The sequence below is a fragment of the Ochotona princeps genome, chromosome 25 (genome assembly GCF_030435755.1).
Source record: "Ochotona princeps isolate mOchPri1 chromosome 25, mOchPri1.hap1, whole genome shotgun sequence".
In the NCBI taxonomy this organism is placed as follows: Eukaryota; Metazoa; Chordata; class Mammalia; order Lagomorpha; family Ochotonidae; genus Ochotona; species Ochotona princeps.
In genome coordinates, this window is record NC_080856.1 from 4,911,436 (window position 1) to 4,937,543 (window position 26,108).

General features: G+C 44.9%; 1 protein-coding gene across 1 annotated transcript in view; it reads left to right on the forward strand.

Moving 5' to 3' along the window:
• Positions 1-404: 404 nt before the first annotated feature.
• The window catches only part of GRM8 (glutamate metabotropic receptor 8), a 570,939-nt gene continuing 545,235 nt past the window's right edge, over positions 405-26,108 (forward strand). Inside the window, exon 1 of the mRNA XM_036497284.2 lies at positions 405-1,215. Coding sequence (XP_036353177.2) covers positions 706-1,215 — 510 coding nt within the window. The 5' untranslated portion in view covers positions 405-705. The remainder of the gene's footprint in view (positions 1,216-26,108) is intronic.

Below are 26,108 nucleotides of genomic sequence, written 5' to 3' on the forward strand. Positions count from 1 at the left end.
GATTTTGCAGACAAAATTTAAATGCTAAACTCATCTGTAAAAAGTAAGAACAGATTTGAAAGGAAATGATGCCATCCATCAGCGGATTCCCGCCTTCATGGAAACAGCATTTATTGAAATAAAATGATAAATAAAAGTGCTTTCCGGCTTGGGAGAACCTGTCTGGTTTCTGATACTTTTCTGTTTTCTTGCTCTGAAAGCGTCATCAATCTCCCCGTTCAGATGCTGTGTGGCCAGGTGTTCAGAATCACAGGGAGGCAAAAAGAATTTGTTTCTTACTGAATTGGGGGAAATAATAATATTTTAAAAATCTGAGGTTGCTGCAAGCAGGGTTTAAACATCTTTGTGCCTGCTGGACTGAACCCCTTTTCCCTCCCTTTTGCTCCCCAGGCATCATTCTCTCCAGGGCTGACTTCAAGGACATGAGTTGATGACCTCATCCTCACTCCAGAGCCTCAGATGTTGTTCCAAGTTTTACACCATTCCAGGCAAGTCGACTTTACATGGGAATAAAATTGAACCTTTGGTGTCTGATGGAAATTCACTGTGACGCTCAAATCAAGGAAACTTTCTGAAACTCACTGAGAGTCTTTCCCCCATGGGCCCTGATGGTAGCCTGCCCAAGGTGCAGCCTCAGGTGGTTCTCCTTCTTCCGTGAGGAAAATAAACTTCGGGTCTGGGAGTGCAACACCACCTGTGGAGAAAATGGTATGCGAGGGAAAGCGATCAGCCTCCTGCCCTTGCTTCTTCCTCTTGACTGCCAAGTTCTACTGGATCCTTACAATGATGCAAAGGACCCATAGCCAAGAGTATGCCCATTCCATCCGGATGGACGGGGACATCATACTGGGGGGTCTCTTCCCCGTCCATGCAAAGGGAGAGAGAGGGGTGCCTTGCGGGGAACTGAAGAAGGAAAAGGGGGTCCACAGACTTGAAGCCATGCTTTACGCCATCGACCAGATCAACAAGGACCCCGATCTTCTCGCCAACATCACTCTGGGTGTGCGCATCCTGGACACCTGCTCCAGGGACACCTATGCTTTGGAGCAGTCGCTGACATTCGTGCAGGCGTTAATAGAGAAGGACGCGTCTGACGTGAAGTGTGCCAATGGGGATCCGCCCATTTTCACCAAGCCCGACAAGATTTCTGGCGTGATAGGGGCTGCAGCGAGCTCCGTGTCCATCATGGTCGCTAACATTTTAAGACTTTTTAAGGTAGGTAAAAGCATTATCTTTCTGGTGAAAGAGTAAACAGTTGTGACTCCAGCTGCAGGTGTCAAGAGCAAGTGAAGAAGGTGAAGAGGCTCACCGTGTCACCAGGTTCCTGTGTCACCAGGTTCCTCAAAGAGGGATTCTGAGAATGAGTTTTTGCCTGAGTTAATCAGGATTCTTTCATTCTAAAGAGCCAAGTTATGCATTCTGTGACATGTTGGGGGCTTGTTGCTCCCTTCTGGAGACTCATTTAAGGCCAAAGCAAGCATTCTTTAGGATAGAGGATAATGAATCCTTCGCATTTGTATGGTATCTGAGGCATGCATAAGATAATTTCCTTGGTGACACTGCTTTAAGGTGGGAGGCTTTGCTATTGCCAAATTCCTGTGAGAAGAAATGGTCTTTATTGTGAAGGTACAGATGGGAGTGATACCACAGGAGACAGGAAGGCCATGAAGTTGTCAGGCCTGTTCTAATTACAAGAACAAACCCTCATTAATTAAGAGTGTTCTGGTACAGACTTTGAGTAATTGCACGCAATTCTTACTGAGTTAAGAGTTCAACTTTAGTAAAGACATTTTGATTTAGGTTTGATGATCTGTTACATATACAATGCATTTCTGTGCTGAATAAAATTGGCAATGTGGCATAATATGTATAAAAACACTAAAGACTATAAGGTACCATAAAGATAAAGTTCTCTTAAGTCACCGCTTTCATTAACTTTCTCATTTTATTTATTCATACCCATTATGTAGCCCTTTGTAATACATGTCATGTATTTTTTTTAAAAAACTGAAAATACTTTTCACTTTGATTTTTTACTCAGTGGGGCATGACTTTCCCAACTTAACCTGAATTAATGAGGCTTCATTTTATATTTGTGAAAAATGATTCCTATGCACATTAGATTTAAAAATATTGAAAGAATGTGGAGAAGTTGCATGGGTGACAGTTACAGTGACAAAAATGAACAAAATGATGGAAAACCTCACAAAATGAAGGGAGTTGAATCAAAAATCTGTGAGGCTTCTTGGGGCCTGGCTGGTTGACCCTCTGTTCCTGCTGGGATGCCCTCTGGAGCCCCAGCAAGGCCATGCCGGGCTGCGTCGAGCCTGCGTGTTTTCCCTGCATTTAGCGGGCAGACAGCAGAGCGGCAGCTTTATAGCTATTTCCAGATTGAGGAGATTTCCCAAACAGGAGGATGCCCAGGCAGAAGTTCTGTGTGTCTGTGGCGCATTGAAGAGGCACAAACAAGTTACAGGGGCTGCAGGAAAGGACTGAGCAAAGAATCCCCTGGCAATGGCAAGGGTCCAAGGTTCAGATGTGCTGTCCGAGGTGCTGGAAATCTCTAAGGTGGAGCGTTTTGAGGGCAGTGAGGCAGCGGCTGGCACCTTCTCCTTGGATAGTTGACTCCTTGCCTGGAGAAAAAACGCAGAAGCTGGATTCTCTGGCATCCTCCCACAGGCTGGGACCCAGGGTCCCCATAGCTGCCCCCATTCTGTGCTGCATGCTGTTAGCTTGGAGCAGTGTCCTAGTCGGCCACTTTCCCAATTTTTGTGTGGCCCCACTTGCTCCCAACTTTGCAACTATGGCTCACAAATACCCACTTTATTAAAGAAAGAAAACCCTTCTGTTACTCTCCTGTTACACACTATTTCTGTTACACACTGGTCCCATTGTAATTCCTAGGAATCTTATGTGCTTGCTGTACTTGTGAGCCAGCCCAAAGTAGGCAGGGAATTGATAACTGCGGTGGAGGAGGCCAGGGGTCTCCTGGTGGTTTCCAAAGTTTCTCGATATTCCTTTGCTCACAGAAACAGCATCTCTGTAGAATGGGGATATTGATAGTACTGTGTTAGCTGTTGGGAGTATTGAAGGAAAGACCAAATGAAGGCTTGTGTGAGGACCCAATTGTGTCTTTTAGTTTCTTGGGCAACTGAAGGAAACCAGGCCACTTGCGGACAAGAGGGAAGCCTTCTTATTGTGGATTGGACCTGGCTTTTCTCTGCTCAGTTGTTTCCTCTGTGATTGAGCTATTCTCCTACACTCTTGAGAAATTCTGGAGCAACCCATATGACCTGTGAGGAAATTGCTACTGACTCTTTGGCCAGAGTCCAGTGCTTCCAGCCAGCTCTGCAGAGGGCAGGTCGGCTCTGGAAGAGGCTGTTTTTGTGGCAGTAGGGTCTCTTTTAACCAGGAGGGGGCGCTAGTTGTGGCAGCTGTCATAGCTAGCCTGCTCTTGGCTGGAGTAAGCATTTCGCATAGATGTGGAAGCACAGGTATTGAACCAGATCGCTGGATTTGGAAGCTCTGTTGTGTTGAATGCTCAGCCCGTCTTCTAGCTGAACCCGGAACAAGTGCAGCTTATCTTTTGCCGTGTTACTTGGGGCGATGATTTCTATGCGGTCTTCATCTAGTGATTTTAATTATGACATGATGATGGTTAGTTACTCTTGGGATAGAAATGGCCCATTTTATGTATGGATGACTTCTGCTTATCTTCATGCACAACTGACATGAAATATTAGACTAATTAGCAAAAGAATGATTAGCAAATTAATGCATTGGGAATTGGCATATGGTAACATTCGAAAAATAGTAATTCTGCTAAGCTAAATGTCCTGATTTAGGAAAGTTTAAGAAGCAAGTTTTATGGAACTTGGCCTTCTCTGGGCACAGGACCCAGGAAGTCTAAAACCTGCACAGAAATCAGTGCTTTTCAGTCATTCCTGCGCTAAGAGGTTTTATTTTTTTTAATTAAATTTATTCATTAATTACATTGTGTTGTAATTACATAGAATCTGGGATTCTCCCTCCACCGTCCCCCCGTGGTGGGTTCCTCCACCTTGTTGCATAACCATAGTTCTTGCAAAGAGGGAATTTTAGCTAATAGGTTTTAAAGAAGTAGAGCACCTTGCTTTGAAAATATATAAACCACTGGGGGCTTGGTGCGATAGCATAGTGGTTGAAGTCCTCACCTTGAACGCGCTGGGATCCCATATGGGTGCCAGCTCTAATCCCAGCGACCCCGCTTCCCATCCAGCTCCTTGCCTGTGGCCTGGGAAAGCAGTTGAGGATGGCCCAAAGCCTTGGGACCGTGCACCCATGTGGGAGACACAAAAGAGGCTCCTGGCTTCGAATTGGCTCAGCTCTAGCTGTTGCAGCCACTTGGGGAGTGAACCATCGGACAGAAGATCTTCCTCTCTGTGTTTCCTCCTCTCTCTGTACATCTGCCTTTCCAATAAAAATAAATAAATCTTAAAAAAAGAAAATATATAAACCATTAACCTGGTGCATAAGGGATGCTATCAAGGCCACAATTCATGAGCTTATTTACTGTTCTGCTCAGATTGGGTTTTTTTTTCTTTTTCTTTTTTTTTTTATTAATTGTTTTGCATTATGTGACAGTTTCATAGGCTCTGGGAATCCCCCCACCCTTCCCCCTCCCCTCCCCCCAGTGGATTCCTCCACCTTGATGCAGTATTACAGTTCAAATTCAATCAAGATTCTTTCCTTGCAAACATATACCAAGCATAGAGTCCAGATTGGGTTTTTAAGGATGTGGCTGGGACCCGATTAAAATTTTATTGAAAACATCTGGGTTGTAATTGCAAGTAGGCTCTGACAGCTTTGGGAAAGTCCTGTCTGTCTTTACTGGGAGGGTCTGCCTGAGCTCAGCGGGAAAGGAGATGGAGTCCTTTAGGCATGCCCATCTCTCTCTGTTTCAGTCTTGTCCTTCTGTAGCAACCTCTCTTGTGGACGTATTCCTTCCTGCTTCCTAACCGAAGCCTGCTACAGAGGAGTGGCTAGGTCTCGTGTCAGTGAAGAGGATTTTCCACAGGATCACTGATGGTGGAATGAAGCAATTGGTTTTTGTCAGCAAATCTGGAATTCCTGGGGGAGGCTCAGGCAGGGACTGCATCTCTTCTTTACGCAGCCCAGGTGGAGTTCTGTTGTCCTTCCTTGGCTCCTCTTCTTAGCAGAGCTCAGAAGCAAGTGAGCCAATTGGCCTCGTTAGCAGCAGAGGGGAGTTGGATTCAGTGCAGGAGCCAGCCGGCCATGAGCAGAAGCAAGAGAAGCCAGTGGTTCCCGGGGTCCTGCTGAATTCTCCCGCAGCCCTGGGGTGTGTGCGTGTGGGGGGCTCCTGTTGCTCCCTTCTCACCTGCAGGATGCGTGTGTGTCCGTCTGCCTTCCTCTGAGTTCTATTGAATGAAAGGAGTGCCTCATCTCCGACAGGTGATTGGAAGTGAAACACATCTGAGCGCCACAGAATAAGACTTTCACGATCTGTATTTTAGAAGCACTGCTGTATCTTAAACACACATACACACACACACGCACCACTCTATAGTGCTATGATAATTATGCGTGAATTTCAAAATTTTCACACTGAAATAAACTTATCTTTTACATTTTCCCACAAGATTTAAGAAATACTGAGAAGTTCTTGGAGAGGCGGAGAAAGCTCCCGTGAACTGGTTAATTCCCCAGATGTGCAGAGTCTAGTCCTTCCACATGGCAGGAGGGTCCCAGATATCTGAGGATACCATTGGTGCCTACCATTGGCACCGCTGGGCAGCTGGAGGGAGGAGCTAGATCCAGGATCAAGCCCGAGCATTCTGAATGGGTCCAGGGTGCCTGTTTCCATCCACCTGTCTTGTGGGCTAACGTGGGACGGAGCAGATGGTTGGGAGATTGTTGAACTCCCACCACAGGCTCCTAGCTTTAGAGATGTGTTGCACCAGTTAGGATGGTGTGACTGTAGAAGAGCAAAGCAGATGTGTCCGTCCTCTGTAAAGGCATTCATTGGCATCCAGAGACTCCTGTGTTACGGAGAAGAGAGGGCTAGTTTTTAGAGATCATGTAGTCTGGAAAGACTTCAACATGAATGAGGGGGCCTTTTGTGAATCCACAAATCATTTACTTCTATATTATAAAGAGCGCTAGTATTTTTTTCTAGTCATTCTTTAGATTAAATGTCTTTCTTTAAATTAGAGCAAATATATCCTTCATCACATGAATCACACATCTTACTTTGAGCAAAGGTTGAAATTCTAGGTTAAAAATAGCACCTTGATCCTGGAGGTAATTCCCATCAATGTCCACAAAGGTGCATTGATTTAGAAGAGAACAGTGTCTCTGTTCTTTTGTTTAAGGCTACCTGACTTATTAGTTCTTTATTCTTGAAAGACAGGAGGTAGTTCTGAAATATATCCTTCGCAAAGCAATCCAATTAGATTTTTCAATAGACATCCATTTGTGGGTGGGCTTGACGTTTTCTTCCCATGTGGAAGTGTGCTGGTTCCAAATGGCTAAAATATATCTTGTGTTAAGTAAATGAAGTACGGAGAGACATCCTGTTTCCCAGGAAGCCAACCCTACTGTTTAGCAAGGGATGGCATCTTCCAATACTCTCCCAGCTGTAGCGGCCACTTCCATTCAGCCAGGCAGTTTGTGAATTATTTATTACATCCAATGGGATTTAATAAACTGTAAACCATGCAAAGGTAAATCTGCCACATTCAGGATGTTAGATGGACAGACACATGAGTGCAATCAATAAACCCAACAGAAGGTAATGGTTCACATTAAATCTTATTTGATGACAAACAGATAATGGGAAATTGAAAGACTCCTTCAGTCACTCCTTGGGCACTGTGGAAAGCTCTTCTGTAACTCTGAAAGGAGTCCACTGACTTCAGGTGCGAGATGATAGACTCTCATCCTTCAGGTTGCCAGTGTAGCGGTGCTGGGTGAGAACAGGTGCTGCCCATCACTCCTAGCCAGGAGCTCTATCAGACACAAACGTGGAGGCTTCTGTTCCCCTTTTCCTTCTAGAGTGAAAGTTTGCCTCTACGCCAGCAAGTCTTTAATCGCTGTGTTTGACCAGAAGTTTCTTTGTCACATGAACTCTGAGCATTTCTTCTGGTTTGTTTTGTACTGGTGTGTTTGCTTGTCTGCATCCCACACTTGCTCATAAGCACCCGTGGCAGCATCCATGTGTGTCTCACTTGCTGCTGTATTCTCAGCACCCAGCATGGACCCTCTGTGGGCCTGAGAAATGTTTGTTGAAGGAACAAAGGAAGGAATGGACTGTCTCATTCCCTTATTTTAATGCCAAATATTGAAAATAATCGGTGCTGGGTAAATAGAACGGAAATGGAATTTCATTTGTTTTATTTTTATGCTCTTTCAGAAGAAAGGAGCACAAGGAATTAGTGGAGAAAGGAGGAAATGTCGTATATTTTAAGAATGCCTATTTTTTGTATGCGTCTTCATTTTTGGACAAGTTCACATTTTTAAAATTAAAAATTAAATAAGGAAAATACATGAGTACATTAGCATTTTCAAAGGTTTAAGCAATGAATAAGTAAATAGCATAGAATGGAAAATTCTTCCCAACATGTATGCCTATTAATAAAATTTCACATGTACACGTCATTTTCATGGATCAATGTGCTATGACTTTCTCCCTGACTTACTGTCCGGGAGATATTTCTATGTTGGTTAATTGCTTTGCTTTAAACATAACTTGGCTGAATTCATGCAGACTTTTTTTTAACGAGATTTATTTTATTTATTTGAAAGGCAGATTTGTGGGGGTGGGGGGGGGCAGAAATAGAGATCCTCCATCCAGTGGTTTGCTCCCCACATGGCCGCAACAGCCAGGGCCGAGTAGGAGCTTCATCCTGGTCTCCAACCATGGGCACAGGGACCCAAACACTTGAGCAGTTTCTCACTTGATGCCTAGGTCCATCAGCAGGAAGATGGATAGGAGGCCGAGGAGATGGGACTCCAACTGAAGGCCATATGGGATGCAGGAGTTGCAGGTGGTAACCTAACTTATTTGACTCCATCCCTTACACAGACATTTGAACCCCCTGGGTCTTGAGTTGCAGGTGCTAGCAGTGATGGCTTGACCAAATTCAGGTGTTAAGGAGGCAGCCTAGTGAGAGGTTCTTAGGTAATTGGGGGCGTGTCCCGGCAAGGAAGGGGTGGAGCTAAGGGTTGGCTATATAAGCCTGCCTAAGGCCAAGCTGCTCCCACTCTGCTTCTTGCTTCTTCATCGGGCAGTCTGTGATCATTCCTCGCCAAATGGCTGAACCAGAGGGCCCACTCCGTCTTGGAAGGTGAAATCTCCAAACTTGTGAGTCCAAAAAAAAAAATCCCTTTTTTCCTCGTTAGCTTCTGTCGGGCGTCTGCTATGGTCGGGCCAGGTTGGATGTTATATTCTCGCTCTACCTCGGTAGTCCTCAGCTGTGGCTTCACAGTATTGTTAGCAGGCAATCCTTGGAAGAATAAGGCAGCTCCAACGCTGCCCCAGGCCACTAAAGCTGGGGCGGACTCCCACATTTATGTGTTAGAGAAGATGCTGGGTGATTGTGCTGTTTGTCCAGGATGAAGAATATGTCTTTATCTTTTAATGGTTACTTGTTTTGTAAGTACAGGGAGAGACCATAATTTCTGTGACAATTCTTCAGCTACTTCCTTGGACTTATAGAAGTCAGATATTTTAAAACGCTCATTGCAGACGTAGTGCTTTATCCAAACCCTAGTAGTTCAAGACCAAATTTTGGATTCAGTCATTTCTTAGGCCAACCAAAGAGCTAAATTAATGCATTATCAATAACATCTTGCTGTAAGGCTGGCTCAGGTGACAGGAGTTCTTCAAGGCCTTGGCTCTTTAGAACATGTAGTAATTTGAAATTGGCAGAGTGGTCAGGTGTTGACTGTTACAGCAGTATGCTGACTCGGGCTGGGTGGAACAGAGTTTAAGCTTCAGACTCCCATGGCGTAAGATTTTATAGTGAACGCAAAAGGCATCTTAAGAGCTTCCTTAGTGATTAATGTTGTCTTTTGGGTGTTTAAAATAAGCAAGTTGTCTTAAAAGCAGCGAGAAGACTTTCCCAGACAACAGCTTGTTACTGGATGCCATATATTTTCCAAGAAGTTGCTTGAAGACCTTTCAGGAACAAGTCAGGGTAGATGCTAATCAGTAAATCCGTAAGGGAAGCCCTGTGTTCTTGCTACTCCTGTAACTAAAGATTTATTTTAAAAATTTCAACATAAGCTTTTTAGAGCACTTTTAAGTCTACAGCCAAACTGAAGATTGGGGTGGCTTTATCTGCCTCCAGCATCCTCCTGGGCTTTGGGGAGGATGGTTTCTGAACCAGTCTGTGCCAGTCTGAAGGCTGCCTTGTGGCTGCGGCCCAGTGGTTCTCATATTGGAGCGTGCATGGATATCACTTAGCTGTCCTGTTGAAGCACAGGTTGCCGACCCACCTTCGCAGTTTGATTCCAAAGGCTGCAGGTGGGGTCCGAGCAGGGCGTTTGAGCGTTCCCAGGTGATGCTGCTGCTGCTACTTTGCAGACCGTACTGGGGGAGAGCCGCTGCTCTGGACAGATTCCTTGCCGGCTGACTTAGCAAGTCAAAGGCCGCAAAGCAAAATGGGATTTCATAGTGTTCTGTCCGGCAGCAGCCTTTGTGTCCTTTTGACTCCTACCTGGTTGGATTTCTGTTTGGAATGGGGATGGTCACAGTGGCTGCTGTATGGATCTGTTTTAAATCGTGTGCTCTTGTGGAAGTTGTGTTCGTTCTTCATGGCTCGGGAGTAATGACCAGTGTAATGGTCACTTGGGCATGATTTCTAAAGCAGGGTCACCTAGGTGACCATTGTTACTCATTTTTACTACCTGATACAGGAAGGCAAGCTGATGTAAGGTACTCAGCCTGTAAGATGCACATTAAGTAGGAATAGAGAAACAGTAAGATGAAGAAGCCATGATTTGTCTCTGCTCCCGGCAATTTGTCTTCAGGAACCATGACAGCTACCTCCTGGTTTCCATTATGCAATGAGATTGCAAATAACATTCCACAGAACTCTTAATCAATACAGGGTTGCAACAGAGCTGCTTCCCCCCAAATAGGAAAAGGGCCCATTTGCCCATCTATCTACTTGGTGGAGTGCATTTTCTAGCAAAAGCAGAGACATGCTTTCAGCTGTAGCTGGGATTTTTCTTATTCCTGAGCGTTCTGACTAACGCATGGACTGCAGGGGCCTGAGCACAGCAGTGTCTGCAGCTGCCCTGATCTCTCTAGAATGAAGCCAATCTGCTGTTTGTCTTCAGAGACCCGGCGAACTAACAGGCATGTGTTCTAAATGTTGGCCCATAGCTTCTCCCAAAGACTCTGCTACTCCTCTGGTTTTCATGGAGTTGGTTTCCTTGCAGCCATAGAGCCCCATGCTAATTGGTTAGACTCTGAGAAGTTGAGTCCATTTCTCTGTATCCCCCCAGCACCACGGGAGACTCTCCTGGGATATGTGAATGGTGGCAGATTCTTGCATTAGTATCTTCCCCTAGCTTCCCTTCCTGTGAGTTGAGAGTGAATGCTGGCTTTGATTAGTGTTAGTTACTCCTTGCACACTGAATCTCCGTATCTACCTTGGAGCAATTCGGTTTATTTAAGTTCTTAAAGTGACTTATCGCCACAGCTGAGAATGTTTGCATTTATATTGTTTAAAGCACAAATTCCATATGATACTTGTGCAAATGTGTTCCATATACATTTGTGGCTTGAAACTGTATTAACATCATGAGCTGTCTATTCAAGTTGATTATTGTAATTTACCAGGTGATACTGATTCTTTTCTGTGGCATAAAACTAATGGGATGAGGTGGAGCAGGCCAGATCCTACAGTCACTGCCTGGGCTGATTCTGATGTAATGCTTAATAGCTGTTTGCATAAGCAAGATCATGACTCTCACTAAACCTGAAGTAGAGAAGTTGGCTTTGTAAGATTTTTAATGAAGACCAACAAGATAAGGCTAAGCAAGTCTGTGGCACAGAGAGCACCTTAAATGTTACAATGCTAGTGGAGAGGTTCGTGTCCATTGTCATACTTGGGGTTTCACCTCTTCAACTTTGTAGCCATCAGTACTGTGACTTGCCCTGTTCTGTGAGCAATGGCAGATAGGTGTAGTTCTTGGCTGACAATGACAAAATGACAGGTCCAAGTAGGCTGTGGTGTAGGGCAGGGCTTTCTGATTTCTGTTGAAGGCCGCACTTCAAACCGGGACCTCATCACTTTTGTTCCAACCAGCTGAACTGAGTAGATGGCTCTCCTTTCCAAAGCCGTGCTTTAGGCATGGAGGCAGTTTTATATAAACATCAAGAAAAGCTTGGGTGATGAAAGGTAAGCTGTCAAATTTTAATACTGTTTCAGTACATGGGCTTTTAGGATTCAGTTTTGGAAAAACAAACACCAGAACGATGAACAAAAGCAGTGCTGGCTTGTTCTGTCTCAGGATCATGGTTGAGGGTTTGCAGCTGACAAACCTCCAGGATGAATGGCAGCTGTTAATCATGTTCTGTGGGTTGACATTCTTTGCCTTGGTTGGTGCAAGGAGAAGGACTCTGGACAGCCACCATTACTGCTGTTGAAGGAAGTTCATCCCCATCCTCTCCAAGGGCCGGCTTGTATAGCAGTAATTCCTGTCACTCTTTGAAATGTCAGAATTGCAAGCCCCGAAAGAATTTGAAAGTACTTGCTCCTGAAATCATGTTTTTTTTTTTTTTAGGGCAACCTGAAAAGCAGTGGTACTAAATGCATTAAGCTTTGAGGCATACTGTGACCTGTAGTGCACCTGCGGTGAACAGTTAGGGAGTGATGCAGCAATGAAGCCGTGGCCTACAGCGCCAGCATCCAATGTGGGCGACAGCTTGTGTCAACACTGTTGCACTCCCAGTCCAGCTCCCTGCTGATGCACTTGGGAGTGCAATAGATGACAGCTCACGTGCTTGGGTCCCTACTCATGTGGGAGACACGGATGAAGCCCCTGCTTCCTGGCTTCAGCCTGACCTTGCCCTTGCCATTGTTTGGGTAGTGACCAAGTGGGTGGAAGACACACTATCACTGCTATCAAATGAATGATAACTAGGTCATTTTTACAAATTTGAATACTTTCAGCATAAGTTTTACCCTAGTAAGTCATAGTTTCAAGCACATAGGCAATTTACTCCAGTGTGAAAGGACTTCATAGGAAAGACATTTTCACAGTGTAGATTCCTGTGATCTGGTTAGGAAGAACTTGCATGAGACAGAATCCTTGGAAAGGGGTTATGTTAAGGAATGCTTGCTATACTTTAAAATCAGCAGGTGATAAGTCTGCTTTTCCTACCATATAAAGTAGGATATGTTAGATGATGCCAGTATTTTATTTCTCTATTCAACTAATGATAAAACAGGTGAGCAAGCAATATGGAATTACTAACAGCTATCTATGTAACATCCCTTAGGTGTATGCATTGTGGAAGATGATACATGTAGATATATATGGAGGTAAGCTGAAAAGTAGAGCTTAAGCTTTTGTGTTGCCTAGAATCTAGAGGAGAAATTGTAATGCCTACAAGTGACAGTCACTATAGAGCGATGCAGTAAGGATTACATAGGAGTTTTTGCATTTAGAGAAGACTATCTGAAGACAGAGGTACGGGCCAAGGTCTGTAACAGAATACCACCGCCTGGGTAAGTGAAAGGAAAGCATGGATCTCTCCTGGTTCTGGAAGGTTGATCAGTTCATGACATGGGTCAGTCCTTGGTGAAGGTCCTGTTCCTGGTCTACAGATGACCGTTGTCTCATTCTCTTGCATAGTGGTGAGAGTCAGAAAGCTCCCACCTGTCTATGTAAAAGGGCATGATGCTTTTACGAGGGCTCTGCCCTCAGGAGTGAAGGACCTCTCACAGGCCTTAGCTTCTCATACCATTTTGTGTTACAAATTCAACATGTGTGAATTTCAGATGGACATACGTACTTTTTTTGCATCTAAGTGGGACTGGGTGGGCTTAAAGGATGGGTAGGTGAAGGAAAGTTGAGGGGCCAGAAGAGGAGGAAGATTTTGCCAAGTGTGGAGGTCCCATGAACGTTTGATCTGTTGCCAGGTTGGGCTAAGCTGTAGGGACCGAAGCAAGAGGAGACCTCTCCTTCCCTGCAGCTTATCTCTGAAAGACAAAACATGAGAGGGTTGCGTAGGAGCTTCGTAGGACTGCAAACGAGGACGGTTGGAATGCTGTGTCCCTGGCTGTCCGTGCACATACATGTAAGCCAGAAGGCACGGGGCATCCAGACAGCAGGAAACGGTGCAGAGGGGTGAATCGCTGTGACATTTAAGGAGGCAACTCCCAGGCCCTTTGCCTGTCCTTGGCTATCTGCAAGTACACATAACCTGAGATTGAAGTCTTGCTTTAGTATTCAGATCTTCACTATTTACACTATTCTCATGAAAGACACAATTAATGGTTGAGAATTTGCATGCTTTGCCACTATATTTGCAGGAAGGAACATTGCTTTCCTTGTAAGGCTCAGGTGTCTTGGTTGTGTCTTTTGGGCCCCCAGTAACTTGGGGTCCATCCTCTGTGCTGTCTCCGTTTCACAGGTGACCATAGTTCACACCAGGGTAAAATTGGAAATAGATAATGCCTTAACTGGGAAGGCTCTTGAGCATCTGGGAAGTGAGTTCTGTATTGAATCTGACACGATTTTTTTCTTTTGAATACTCCAGTGCTCAAATATGTAATTTCCACACTTGTAATGTCACCCATTTCAGTGGGAATTCCATGTGAGATGTTTTGTCTTTGGAACCAGTGGAATAGAATTTTAAGACCTTGGATTTCTTTTCCCTAAGGAAAGATGATACTAGAAATTTCTTACTTTGAATCCCTTTATTTCATTAGTATTTATGCAGCTCAAGCATCTAGGAAATTTGGCTGGTGTTTAAATTAATATTTACAGGCAAAACCTTGCTGAAAATAGATTAAGTGGAGAATATTTTTCCCACAGCTTCCTTCTCAAAAGGAGATGAGGCGGCCTCCCTGCTTCACTGCAGGGCCCCATCTGTCAGCTCTATATGTGGAGCAGGCCAGGTTGTCCTGGGAGTGGTCTAGGCCAAGGGTCTTCGTGTGAAGTGGGGGAGGAGGACGAGTGGGTTAGCATTTGCTGGGAGAACTGGGAATTTAAGATTCCTATTTACATTTACCCCTAAGTATTCTTATGAATTATAGGGAACTAAAATGAAAACTTGTATTTTTGCACAGTAATTACAGTTAAAATTCAATCTCTACTGATCGGTATTATGCATAGTATGCAATAAATATTTTTAGGTACTAAATCATGTAAAATACTTCAGTGGTATAAGACTGATGAATATTCTAACATCTTAGTTTTAAAAATATTTAAACTAATGGCATTAATATTTGATTCTAGTCAAGTGGTGTGGGTTTAGGTTTTGAAGTAACATAAATATAAATACTAGAAAAAATGTTAAATCTATTTTCATGAGAATTGCCCATAAATTTGTCCATTTAGAGAGTTCTCATGAAGGAAACATACACAACTTGAACTTGTAGCTAGCTTTATACAACTCGGAACTGAGTTTGGTAGTGAGGCTTCAGTTTTCAAGTATAATGGATCACACAATGCTGCTTGGGAGTTGGGATGCTTTAAGGATGTTTCAGGAAGCTGGATGTAGAATAGTTTATTTTTAGAAGTGTTTATTTTTCCTAGTTCTCCAAATACTTGATCGTGGAATCTTGGAGTGAAAGGGACTTTGGAGATCTTCAGTTGTATAACTTTCCATACAGAATGAATCTAGTACTAGGACCCTGGATAGGTAGTAATTCAAAGCTTGTTTGTCCCTTTTGTGTGAATACAAGAAGTTTTGAAAAAGCTAATGGAGATGTGCATGAAAAACATATGCATGGATTTCAAAACTTAATATTTTCCAGAAACCTTTGAGTTCTGTATAGCTCTGTCCCTCATTTCTAATCAGATGTTTGAGAGACCCTGTTCCTGATTGAGTTCTCCATGCCAAACATGCTGGCTCTGCCTGCTCTTAATGACACAGGAACAGAAGCTGGTGACAGCTCCCACCTGCCAGGCCCTGTGCTACCCATAACACGCCTCGTCTTACTTGGTTTCCTAAAATCCTCTCAGATCAGGAAATAGGGCTACTTGGAAAACTACCAAACTGTATCAGATTTGCCCTTTCAGCTGTTGCTTACCGTGTTTCAGAAACTTTTTAATATGGTTTCCTTTCTCTGACCAGTTTAATCCAATGCTAAGTCAAATCCACAACTTTTCTTACCTTTTGAAGACTGCCTTTGAGCCAGAAATCTGATCCCTTAGCGTAGAGACCTTTTCAAAATACAGAAACATTTTAGATTTTTTTTGTGAAGTCAGATTTACAGAGGAGAGGCAGAGAAAGCTCTTCCATCTGTTGATTCACTCCCCAAGTGGCCACAATGGTCAGAGCTGAGCTGATTTGGAGGCAGGAGTTTCTTCCAGGTCTCCCATGTTGGTGTAGGGTCTCAAGGCTTTGGGCCATCCTCAACTGCTTTCCCAGGTCACAAGCAGAGGAGCTGCATAGGAAATGGTGCCCCCGGGATTGGAACTGGTGCCCATGTGGGATGGGATCCCAGTGGATACAGGACGAGGACTTAACCATGAGGCTAACTTACCAGGTCCTGCATAGAGAATGTCTGTAAGTGTAATATTCTCACTGCGGGGGTCGCCAGTGGGGTAAATGGGCTGACCATAATGTCCATGGTGGGCGTAGTCAGGATGTAGGATGGGATTTGACTGCTCTTGACCCCATGTTCCTTTCCTGCTGGAGGAGTCGCAGGGCTCCCAGGGAAACATCGGGAAACGTGTGCTCCTTGAGCAGCATTGATGGGAACTTCCTACTGTTCCAGATGTTTTCCGAGGAGGATTGTGGACATGAAGTTATATTATTGCAGATGGTCAGAGCAATTTATGTATCCAAGTTTTCCATGGGAAAATTAATGGAGCCCAGATCCTTTTTTGATGACGATGAGAGGATGTTGTGAAATTGCTTGGACTTCAGGAAACGGCAAAATAAATACATGTGGTGTGCGTCTACTCCTTTCCCAAAGGGAAATGAAACCAGTGACAGCACTTCCTCGACACATGGTATCAAGTCTGAGGCCAAATGGAGAAAGTGAACATCCCTGCATTAAGCGTCCTTCATTTGCTTCTCATCTGCATTAAGGTCTCATCTGCAATGTTGGGTGTACCTGTTGGATCCAGGATTGGTACATGTTCTCCCCCTATCTCCTTGATCTTGGCAGAGAAAGAATTGGTTCCTGTTTTTCCGTTTAGGGATGTGTTAGGACATCAGAGTTTCAGGGCCTCGGCATCATGCATGATGGCTACAACAGTTTTTACCTAGAGCATTGGGTCTTTGGGTCTTTTTGGGGAGACTTGGGCCTTGTGGAGCCAGAGCCCTGGTGCTGGAGTCTCTTGGTGGTGGTACTGTGTACTGCACAATGGTGGACTGTGAGCTGTAGCACGTATGGTTCTTACACTTTCACTTTGAGAGCACTTTTAATCTTTTTAGAGTTCCTCCAGGTTTGTCTACTAGATAAAGCAGCTTTTGCTACTTTGGTTTCCATGGTAATGGATTCCAGAACTATTTGAGAAAACCATTGGCTTCATGTGCCGATGGAATGTTGGAACGCTCTGGACTCGCATAGTGGAGAGCAGCCCACTGTAGCAGTGCAGGCCTGAGGGCAGCTCTGGAGAACCATGGCCATGGAGGGATGTGTGCATGTTTTCACTGCCATCAGTAGAATTTTGGAACCAAGTTCTACAGGGCAAGTAAGTGGCCTGGGAATATTAGCATGAAATGTAATGTTTGTTGATCAGCTCAGGGGGGAGAGAGGAAAATTAACTAAAGGCATTGTGAATTGAGCAGTATGTGAGAAGCCATGATAGCATGCCCCTACCCACTCATTCTTGGATTTTCTCCAACCTTCCAGTGTCAGGTGTACCCTGGGGACATCATTGGAAGGGACACTTCCTTAAAGGTGTGTTCCTGTTGGTAAATGGAATATTGTCAAAAACTCAGAAATCTACCTGGAATTGTCTGCAAATGAACTTTATAGGAATGTAGGGTACAGATCAAGACTTGGTAGAGAAGTCTATTAGAGTTGGGTAAAGGCAAGGTAGACATTAAACAACTTTTTTATGGGAAAAACAATTTTTATAAAGCTTTAGGATTGACTGTGGGAAAAGAAGGGATTGCCTTTTTTCTGTTTACATCATAGGGCTGCAGTGGGTAAAGTGAGAGGCCAGAGAAAAGCTGGAAGAGGATGAGCAGTTAGAAGGGAAGACTGTGGATCAAGTTGGGGGTGCTTGTATTGAGGCAGAAAATGAATCTGAACTTTTCTCCTGATGGAGGTTTTAACGTGTTCACTTTCTGTACCATTTGTGAGTCTATTAAAATGCCTTTAGGTTGACCAAAAGTAGATTTGGAATAATGATGCTGAACGTAAAAATACACTCCCCAAACACGTTCATGCATTCAGTCTGTGTATTACAGCGTTGAAGTTCAGAGTCTGGTGCAACGTTTTCAGAAGCATCCTTCCGGGAGGCACAAAGTGGAAGGGCCAGTGCCTCAGGCCAGCACATCCTAGGGAATGGGCTAGTCTGCCTGGGGGAATCCCCAGCTTCTGTCCCTAATGACATGAAAGAGATTCAGGTTCATTCTTTCCAATTCCCACGACTTTGTTCTTACTGTTTTGAGGAATGCAGATGTCCTTGACAGCAAGTAGTTGATGCAGGCTGGTTGCATTTTGAACCCAGCTTGTTGAGCTTTTGGGACACTGCTCCTAATTGTTCTTGGATTGCTCGCCTGCCCAAGCAGCATGAGACATGCATCTAAGTCCTTTCACTTCCACTTTCCCAGGAGCTCAGGTTGAACACAAAGCTGGGCTTCTGTGACTGCAATGAGAATGTGCCATCCTCCGCCAGGAGGGAGCACCTGCCCTGCTGGAGGACTGTAGAGACCCAGCTGTGGCAAGGAGCCCCCTGGGTGTGCTGCTGCCTAGAACAAAACAAACATCTGCCAGCCCACTTTTTGCAGGTCCTGCTGGGTTCCTCCCCTATATACTTGGAGGGCCGCAGAGGAACTGGACAGCCCCTGCAGAGGGTGTAGTTAGCTCTGCATGACCTGGACTTTAGAGAGATGCACTACCTCCATCCCCTTTCCTCTCCTGAGTATCTTCTGGAGGTTGTTTCCACAATTCTAGAATTTCATTTTGATAGGTGTTTGTGGAATGTCTTTTCAGCTTTTTGCATGTACGTAGATGTACACACATCACGGTCTCCTAGTGTTACCATTTTACTAGTTCTAATGAGGTACAGAAACGTGTCATCCTTCCTCTTCCCTGGTTAACATGATTGTCTTAGCTGTTGGCTCTGCATACCTCGAGAGCCCTGTTACTCAGTGTTTGGACTTTCTAGTTCAACCACGTAGGAAACTTTTTGGAGGACCGGAGTCTGTTGTATTTACTCATGGTCTGTTTCTTCCTTCCTGATGTGCCAAGATGGTCTCTTTTATCTTTCTGTTTAAAGAACATCTTGAGCCATTTTCCCCCCCAATTTGTCAGTGACATATTCTTAGTTTTCCTTCACCGGAGAATATCACCCCTGAAGAATACTTCTCCGGATGTAGGAGTCTGGATTGACACTTCTTTTCTCACCACACTTGAAAAATGCTGCCCCACTGCTTCTGTTCTGCTTGCTTTCTTGTGAGAAATCCTGTCATTCAAATGGCTTTTGCTCTATAGATGAAGCGCATCATTTCCCTTTTGGCAGCTCTCATGGTTTGCTTTGCCATTACTATGATGATTGTCTTGATGTGAATTTTTGACTCTGTTGGGTGTTCACTCCAGTTCTTTTTCATCACAGAAATCTTTCATCAGCTGGCTCACTCTTCAAATGCCTGCCACACTTCGGCAGGGCAGGTTGAAGGCAAGAACCCTCTGCATGTGGACCATCACCTGCTGTCTGCCAAGATGCCTTACAGGAAGCTGAACTTGAAGTGGAGTAGCTGGCACTTGAGACGAAACCCTTATCTGCTAGGCCTGCTGTGTTAGAATTCCTACCCTTGCTCACGTTCTTGAAGTCTTCTGCCAGTGCTGGAAAGATTTTAGCTGTTTATTTGAGGACTTTTTTTTGGCTCCATTATCTTCCTCTGGGAGTCAGTGACCTAAACCTAAGACCTTTGGTATAGATCTCCCAAGTCTCTCTCGCTTATCCCTGTTTGGACTGGGTGATTTCTATGACTGTCTTCAGATTCACTCATGCTCACTCTTGCTCTCCCTTCTCTGCTTGAGTCCAGCCACTGCATTGATTCTAGGTTATCTGTGTTCCCAAACTTCTGTTTGATTCCTCTTTTCTGAGACTTCCATTTCCTGGTCAATTCCTTGTGGGTTTTCACTGCTTTGAGGTTTGTAGCTTCTCTTGGAAGCTGTGAGGAGGGAACCTAGGTATTTCCCCCTTCCTTACTCCTTTCCTCCTTTCTTCCTTTTGTTTAGTAGATGGGTCATTATCTTACTTTTAAAATTTTATGCTATAGTTCCATAGACTGTGGGATTTCTTCCTTCCTAAATCCCTTCCCCCCTCCACTGACTTCCCCTATATTATAATAGTATAGTTCTTCATAAACAGTTGTTAAGTCCATCATTCTGCTGTTTAGTTGTATCCTGACATTGTGACCATGGACACTCTCATTGGGGAGTCCATCTTTGACATGGAAGTAGAGATGCACACCGCACTGCATCCTCACGTCTGGAGAGGAGTCTCTATTACACATTTATTATACATCCCAGAGTGGTCATTAGTTAAAGGGAAATCTGAAACATTGCAGACAATGCAAAGGGGAAGTTGCATGACCTGGAAGTTGTAATGCTTACTTCATATCAGACTATCTGGGTTTGAGTTCTGACTCATTGATTCCATCTTCCTGCTAATGTGCATTCTGGGGTGCAGTGATGACTCCTGACCCACAAATGAGGTGAGCCTGGTCCTGTTCCAGCTCTTGCAGGCACCTGGGGAGTGAACCTGTCTGTGGGAGCACTCTCCGCTCCCTGCGTGCACTCCCTCTGCGTCTCTAATCAACAAGGGACTGTTTCCTTTGCCCTGGTTCTTTGTCTAAAGAGGGATTTTAAAAAATTCTTTGTGTTGGTCTGTTTCTTGGAGTTTTGTGTTACTGAATTCTCCAGTGTAGAACAGGAACTATATGAGGAAAAAAAATCTAGAAACTCATTACCATGTTATTCCTTGGATCTAAGGTCGTTAACCACTTGAATTCTCACCTTCAGAGTCTTGGTCTGACTGGACGGGACACCCATGGTTTTTAGTTACACTACGTGAGGAGCTGAGACAGGATCTGGTGTGAAGTTCCCTCCCGCCCTCTTTATCCACATCTGATGCCCTGCACATTGCTTCTCATTCCAGGTGAGAGAAGGTGCTTGTCTTCTGAGAGCATCTAGAGGGTTGTGAGGACATTGAGGCTGGGAATGTGGGGGATATTTCTGTTCTCCAAGGAGACCCAGAATATTTAGGGAATGTTCTATAGCTGCATAATCACTCATCGATACCAGCCTATACCTGTTATTTGCTAGCTGTCACATGATAACCAATGGGGAAGGTGGGACTTGGTGTTCTTCCTAAGAGGAAGGTGTTGATAGAAGCTGGAAGGAGGGGGCTGTTCCTGACCAAGCAATTGGATTTAACCTGAGGGGAACCAGGTAGCAATAACCATGAGGCTGTTTGTTCACTGTGGGACCTGAGCCAGCACAGCAGCTGGAATGCCTCTTGGAGAAGCCCAGTGTTGCTCAGGTTCCCTTGAAGCAAAGCTAATGCTAGCGCAGTCTCATGTGAGCAGTATCTTCAGGAGAAAGGATGTGATGGTAGAAGTCTAGCTTTGGCCTGATTCTGTGGGGTGCGCCACAACACCAGGCCTCAGTCTACTGACGTGCAAAGGAAATGGGGTTTTGTATCCTTGCATCTGTCAGTCCCAAGTAGGGACTGGGAGCTGAGTGGTCTGGGCAGTGGTCTGGGCAAGATGGCCAGTATGAGGCTGCTGAGCACACAGGTAGCAAGCAGTAGGGCCATCCCTGGCTTCCTCAGTGCTACCCTGTGAAAACTGTGGCTCTGGATATTGGGGTCTTGGCTTGGACTTGGTAGTTTGTGACCTTGGACAAGTTGAGTGTCAGACTTACATGTAAAAAATGTGTATTGTTGGACCCCTAAGTCCTGTTTGAGTGGAGTTGATGAACACTGGTATTGGTAACAATAAGGCTTCCAGGAGTCAGTGCAATGGCTCTGCTGGCTGATCCTCCTTGTTGCAGCACAGGCATCTAGTGAGCTCTGGTTTGTGTCCCAGCTACTCCACTTCCCATCCAGCTCCCTGCTTGTGACCGGGAGGGCAGCAGAGGACGGCCCAAAGCTTAGGTCCCTGCACCCAAATGGGAGGCCTGGAAGAAGCTCCTGGTTCCAGATTGGCTCAGCTGCATTTGTTGCAGACGTTTTGGGAGTGAGCCAGCAGATGGAGGCTCTTTCTCTCTACTGTAGAAATCTGCCTTTCCAATAAAATTAAGCCTTTTTAAAAAATCGAGTAAGGCTTCTAAGCCTGTGGGCAATAGGGGCCTTCAAGAACTAAGACAGGTGCAAGGTTTCTGCCATGTGGCCCAAAGATTGGGAATGATTTTGGTGGTTGGGAGTCCAGAGGTATCTTTTTCTTCGGTACTACACTTAAGGCTGGGACTGCAGACATCCAGCAAGTAAACATCAAGGACTGAATCTAGAAAGCCAATTATGGTGTGAATTAAGGATTACTTCTTTAACATTTGAAAGGCAAAGTGACAGGAAGGTTCTCTATGCACATGGCTGCAAGGGCCAGGGCGGGGCTGTGCTGAGGCCCAGGAACTCCATCCACATTACCCACATGAGTTGCAGGGGAACAGACTTTGGGGCCATCCTCTGCACATTTTCAGGCAGCTGGATCAGAAGCAGGGCTGCTGGGACTCATTGGAATGTTGCAGTCATAAGCAATGGTCTATCTTGCTGTGCCGCATTCTAGGTCCCCAAGACTAAGTGGTTATAATGGAATCTGTTCTGGTTAGAAGTTGGATTAAATGTGTACAGCAACTGAACTTCAGTTTCTTGGACTTCCTCAGTGTTTTCCTTTTCATCCCATTCTTAGAGTTCCCTTTCTATACTTGAATGCATGAATGATACTTCATAGTTGTGAGTCCAAGGATTGTTTGAGCTCGTGTTAGCGGGAGAGGCAGCTGTTTCTGCATGTCCATGTGTCCTATGTAGCATCTAGATGGGTCTAGGGAGCAGTCGGAGGACAGGGTTGAATTTTAGCGATGTCCATCCTGGTCTGGCCTTCTTTGCTAATGGCTTCCTCCTGTAGGATGCTTCTTTCCAATCTTTTGAAAGAAGTTTATTTTTATTGGAAAGTCAGGTATACAGAGGAGAGACAGGAAGATCTTGCATCCGCTGATTGGCTCCCCAAGTGACCACAATGGCCGGTGCTGTGCCAATCTGAAGCCTGGAATGAGGAACTTGCAGGTTTCCCACGGGGATGCAGAATTCCAAGGCTCTGGGCTGTCCTTGACTGCTTTCCCAGGCCACAAGCAGGGAGTTGGATGGGATGTGGAGCAACCAGGACACAAACCAGCACTTGAAAGTGGAGGGTTGGTCATTTGAGCCATTGTGTAAGCCCTTAAGATAGGTTTCTGAAGATTTTATTGCTAATCTAAAGCAAATGGTTGATCTTATCAGTTCCTCCTGCTGACTTAGTGGCATGGATCCATAGCTGGTCCTGAAGACAGGTTTGGTGTTTCGGAAAACGATAGGTCAAAATCAATGAAAATAGACTCCTGGGAAGGCTCTTTGTCTCTTCCAGGACTTTTGGTGATAACGCTGCTATTGGTATCGGATGTTAGCTCCTCCTAGACACCCTCCCAGGCTGGAAATGATGCTTTGAGGAATTAAACCTTGGACCAAACTGATCTCACAGGAGATTTTGGAAGAATCTTGGAGCAGGATTTGTCTTTGGGTGTAATTACCTTTATTGGCTTACATCAAAAAGCAAGCATTTAGTATCTAGAATTGGAGGTGTTTGAAGTTTCTAGGTTTGATTATTCATGATCAGACAGTTGTTATGAGACCATATCTTTCACATATCTTAAAATGGATCCTGCTTCTATTGAGGTTCAATGTACAAGAGTTGTCAGCTTGGAATAGCAACAGGAAACTTGCTGAAAAGCGACCTGCTTGCTGGTGTGAATTCTGCACGCTTGTGTAATGCTTGTGTAGCAACACTGCTTTGTTGATCTACTGGGTTCTTAAAATCTCTGTGGTCTTAAACAGCTATTGGAAATTCCATGCACAGCTCCGAAAAGAATCTTATATAGAAAGACATAATTTTAAGTATCTCCTTGGGAGATATAGTAGAAATATGACTTCGGGAAAAAATTCTTGTCCTGGAAAAGTTCTTTACTGCATTTCTGTGTTTCAGTCTTGAGGTAGCAGCTGATGTCCTCAGCTGATGACACCTACCTCCTTGGCTGAGGTGTCACCTGGACAGCTTGGCCATCCACGACTAATCATGATTGATGGTAGTCAAAGTTCTTTGGTGTCAAGAGGGCACTTGGACAGCTGGCTATCAAGCCATTCTCACCATTGGAAAGCATTTGTTGTCACTCATGCTTTGATGCGGCAACACATTGTAGTCCTTGGCATAGTAAGAGGCAGGTTTCTGGAATTACTGCTACTGCTGACTCTTGCCTGCCAACATGTGAAGACAAACTGGAGGATTAAAGACTGGGATCCCTTTGTGCTTTGTAGAGGCAGAACTAAAAGGTGCATAATGACAGGCGGGACCATTAGGAGGCCAGAAACAAAAAAGCAGCAGTGAAGCAAGTGTTCTGTGCTGGGAAAGGAACTGATGGCCTTTGAACATTGCAGTTCAAATACTGGGCTGTCCTTTATCTCCCAAGATGACACTACTGACCCACTGTGGGCAGAGCACCTGCGGGGTCTAGCTGAGGAGGTGGCTGTTCTTCAGATCTCCTCCTCATGCTTGCCAGAGATCCCTCTGGGACTGGAGACAAGTGTCGGAGTGCCTGAAGGCTGGAGAATGGCAGGCTAGATCACAGCAGCAGAGCTTGTCATGGGTTGGGTCCCCTTCTCATCACATGACCTGAGTCACCTCCACTGTTGTTCATCCACAGTTCTCCTGTGAACTAGGGGTGCTTATTATCACCACCATTTAAATTGTGAGGGGACTGGGGCCCAAGGAAGGGAAATTACTGCTGTGTGAGACCACACAAGTAGTAAATGGTGTGGTTGGTATTTGAACTCAGCAGGTCTTGATACCAGAGATGAAACTCTGAGGTTCAGCCCACTGCCAGCTGGTTAGCAGTGAGAACCTGGTCATGGCGTCAGATCCTGATCCCTGCCCACTGACTGCTGCAGGAACTTGGGCAAGTTCTTCCACACTGTTGGGACAAGAAAGCCCATCATGGAAGCTGGGAATATTACTGCGTTGCTCATTCTGTCCTGGCACAAATACAGTGGTTCTGAGGGTCCAAGACAAAGAATTCCTTTGGCCTTAACACTAATGGTGCAGATTACTGAGCCCCTCGTACCCATGCTAATAGAGTGGCTGTGGGGTGGTTGGGTCTATGCCATAGAATAGATGGTCTGCAGATCCCATACACAGAAGCATTGTGTGGAAGTCACATGATGGGGCCTCCCTTGGCCCATCTTGGCAAGTCTGCCTGGCCACCCTCTTTAACCTGCAACGTGCAGTTTTATACATTACTAAAATCTAGAGCTGTGTATTACAATTGATTTGTGCATTTAGCCATAATTGAGTCAGTAGAGAGCAGTCTTTCACTCATATGCACACAACACACAGACCAAAGGAAATTGTAATCATTAAATGATCAGTAAGTTCCCCCACTTTGAGCTTTGTTTGAGAATGTGTGTTGGAGCAAATGTAGGAATACACACTGAAACTTCACAGCTGGATGGGGATTATAGGAACCACTTTATATTATAGATCTGAAACTATGGGGCTCAGGAATGAAATGACTTGATTTAAATATCACAATTAGTTGATGGCCAAGTCTGCAATAGAATTTCTAAATATGGCTACCTAACTATTCTCCCCTTTTGGACAGGGGGCCAAAACTCGAATGCTGCTTAGTTCTATATTCCCGAATTTAGGGTTTTAAAGGAAGGTGATTGACCTGCTTGAGCTTTTGTGTGCATTTTCATGTTGGATTCTTTCCCTTTACCATGTGCATGCAGTAACTGCTGTATCAATCTTTATATTTGTTTTTATACACATACATAAAGATTTCTTAACCATTTACCTGGAAAGCAGAGGCAGAGAAAATGAGACAGATCTTCCAATGGCTGCTTCATTCCTACAACGATGAGTGTCCACAACAGCCAGGATGGGGCCAGGCTGAAGCTAGAAGACGGGGAACTTGATCCAGAATCCCCGGGTAGGTGGCAGGAGCCCAAGAAGTTGGGTCATCGCTGGTTGCCGCCTTTCGCATATTAGCAGGGGGCTGAAATGCAGAACAGTAGTCTGGTGTGGGATACTGATGTTTTTCATGGTGGCTGAACCCACTGTGCCACAACCCCAGCTGTGCCTGCTCGTTCTGTGAGTCTTCTCTGTGCTGCCTTTTTTGGACTGTAGCTCTGCCTGTCTTCCACACTTGAGCCACAGTACATCACATCCCCTCTGGTCACTACTGCTCAGTGGCATTTATTGCATTTCGTTGGATTTTTCTTCAAGCATTTTCCTTGGAAGCACTTGGGTGGTTCCAGTGGAGTAACTCTCCTTGACACTAGCAGTCAATGTTTTCCATTGGCTCACTCACATGTATGAATGGAGCACTCCTATGTGCCAGGCACATCTAGAATATAGAGAAAATGTCTGAATTTTATAAATGAGGACATGTATAAAAAATCTCAATGATGCTGAATAGGAAGAAAAT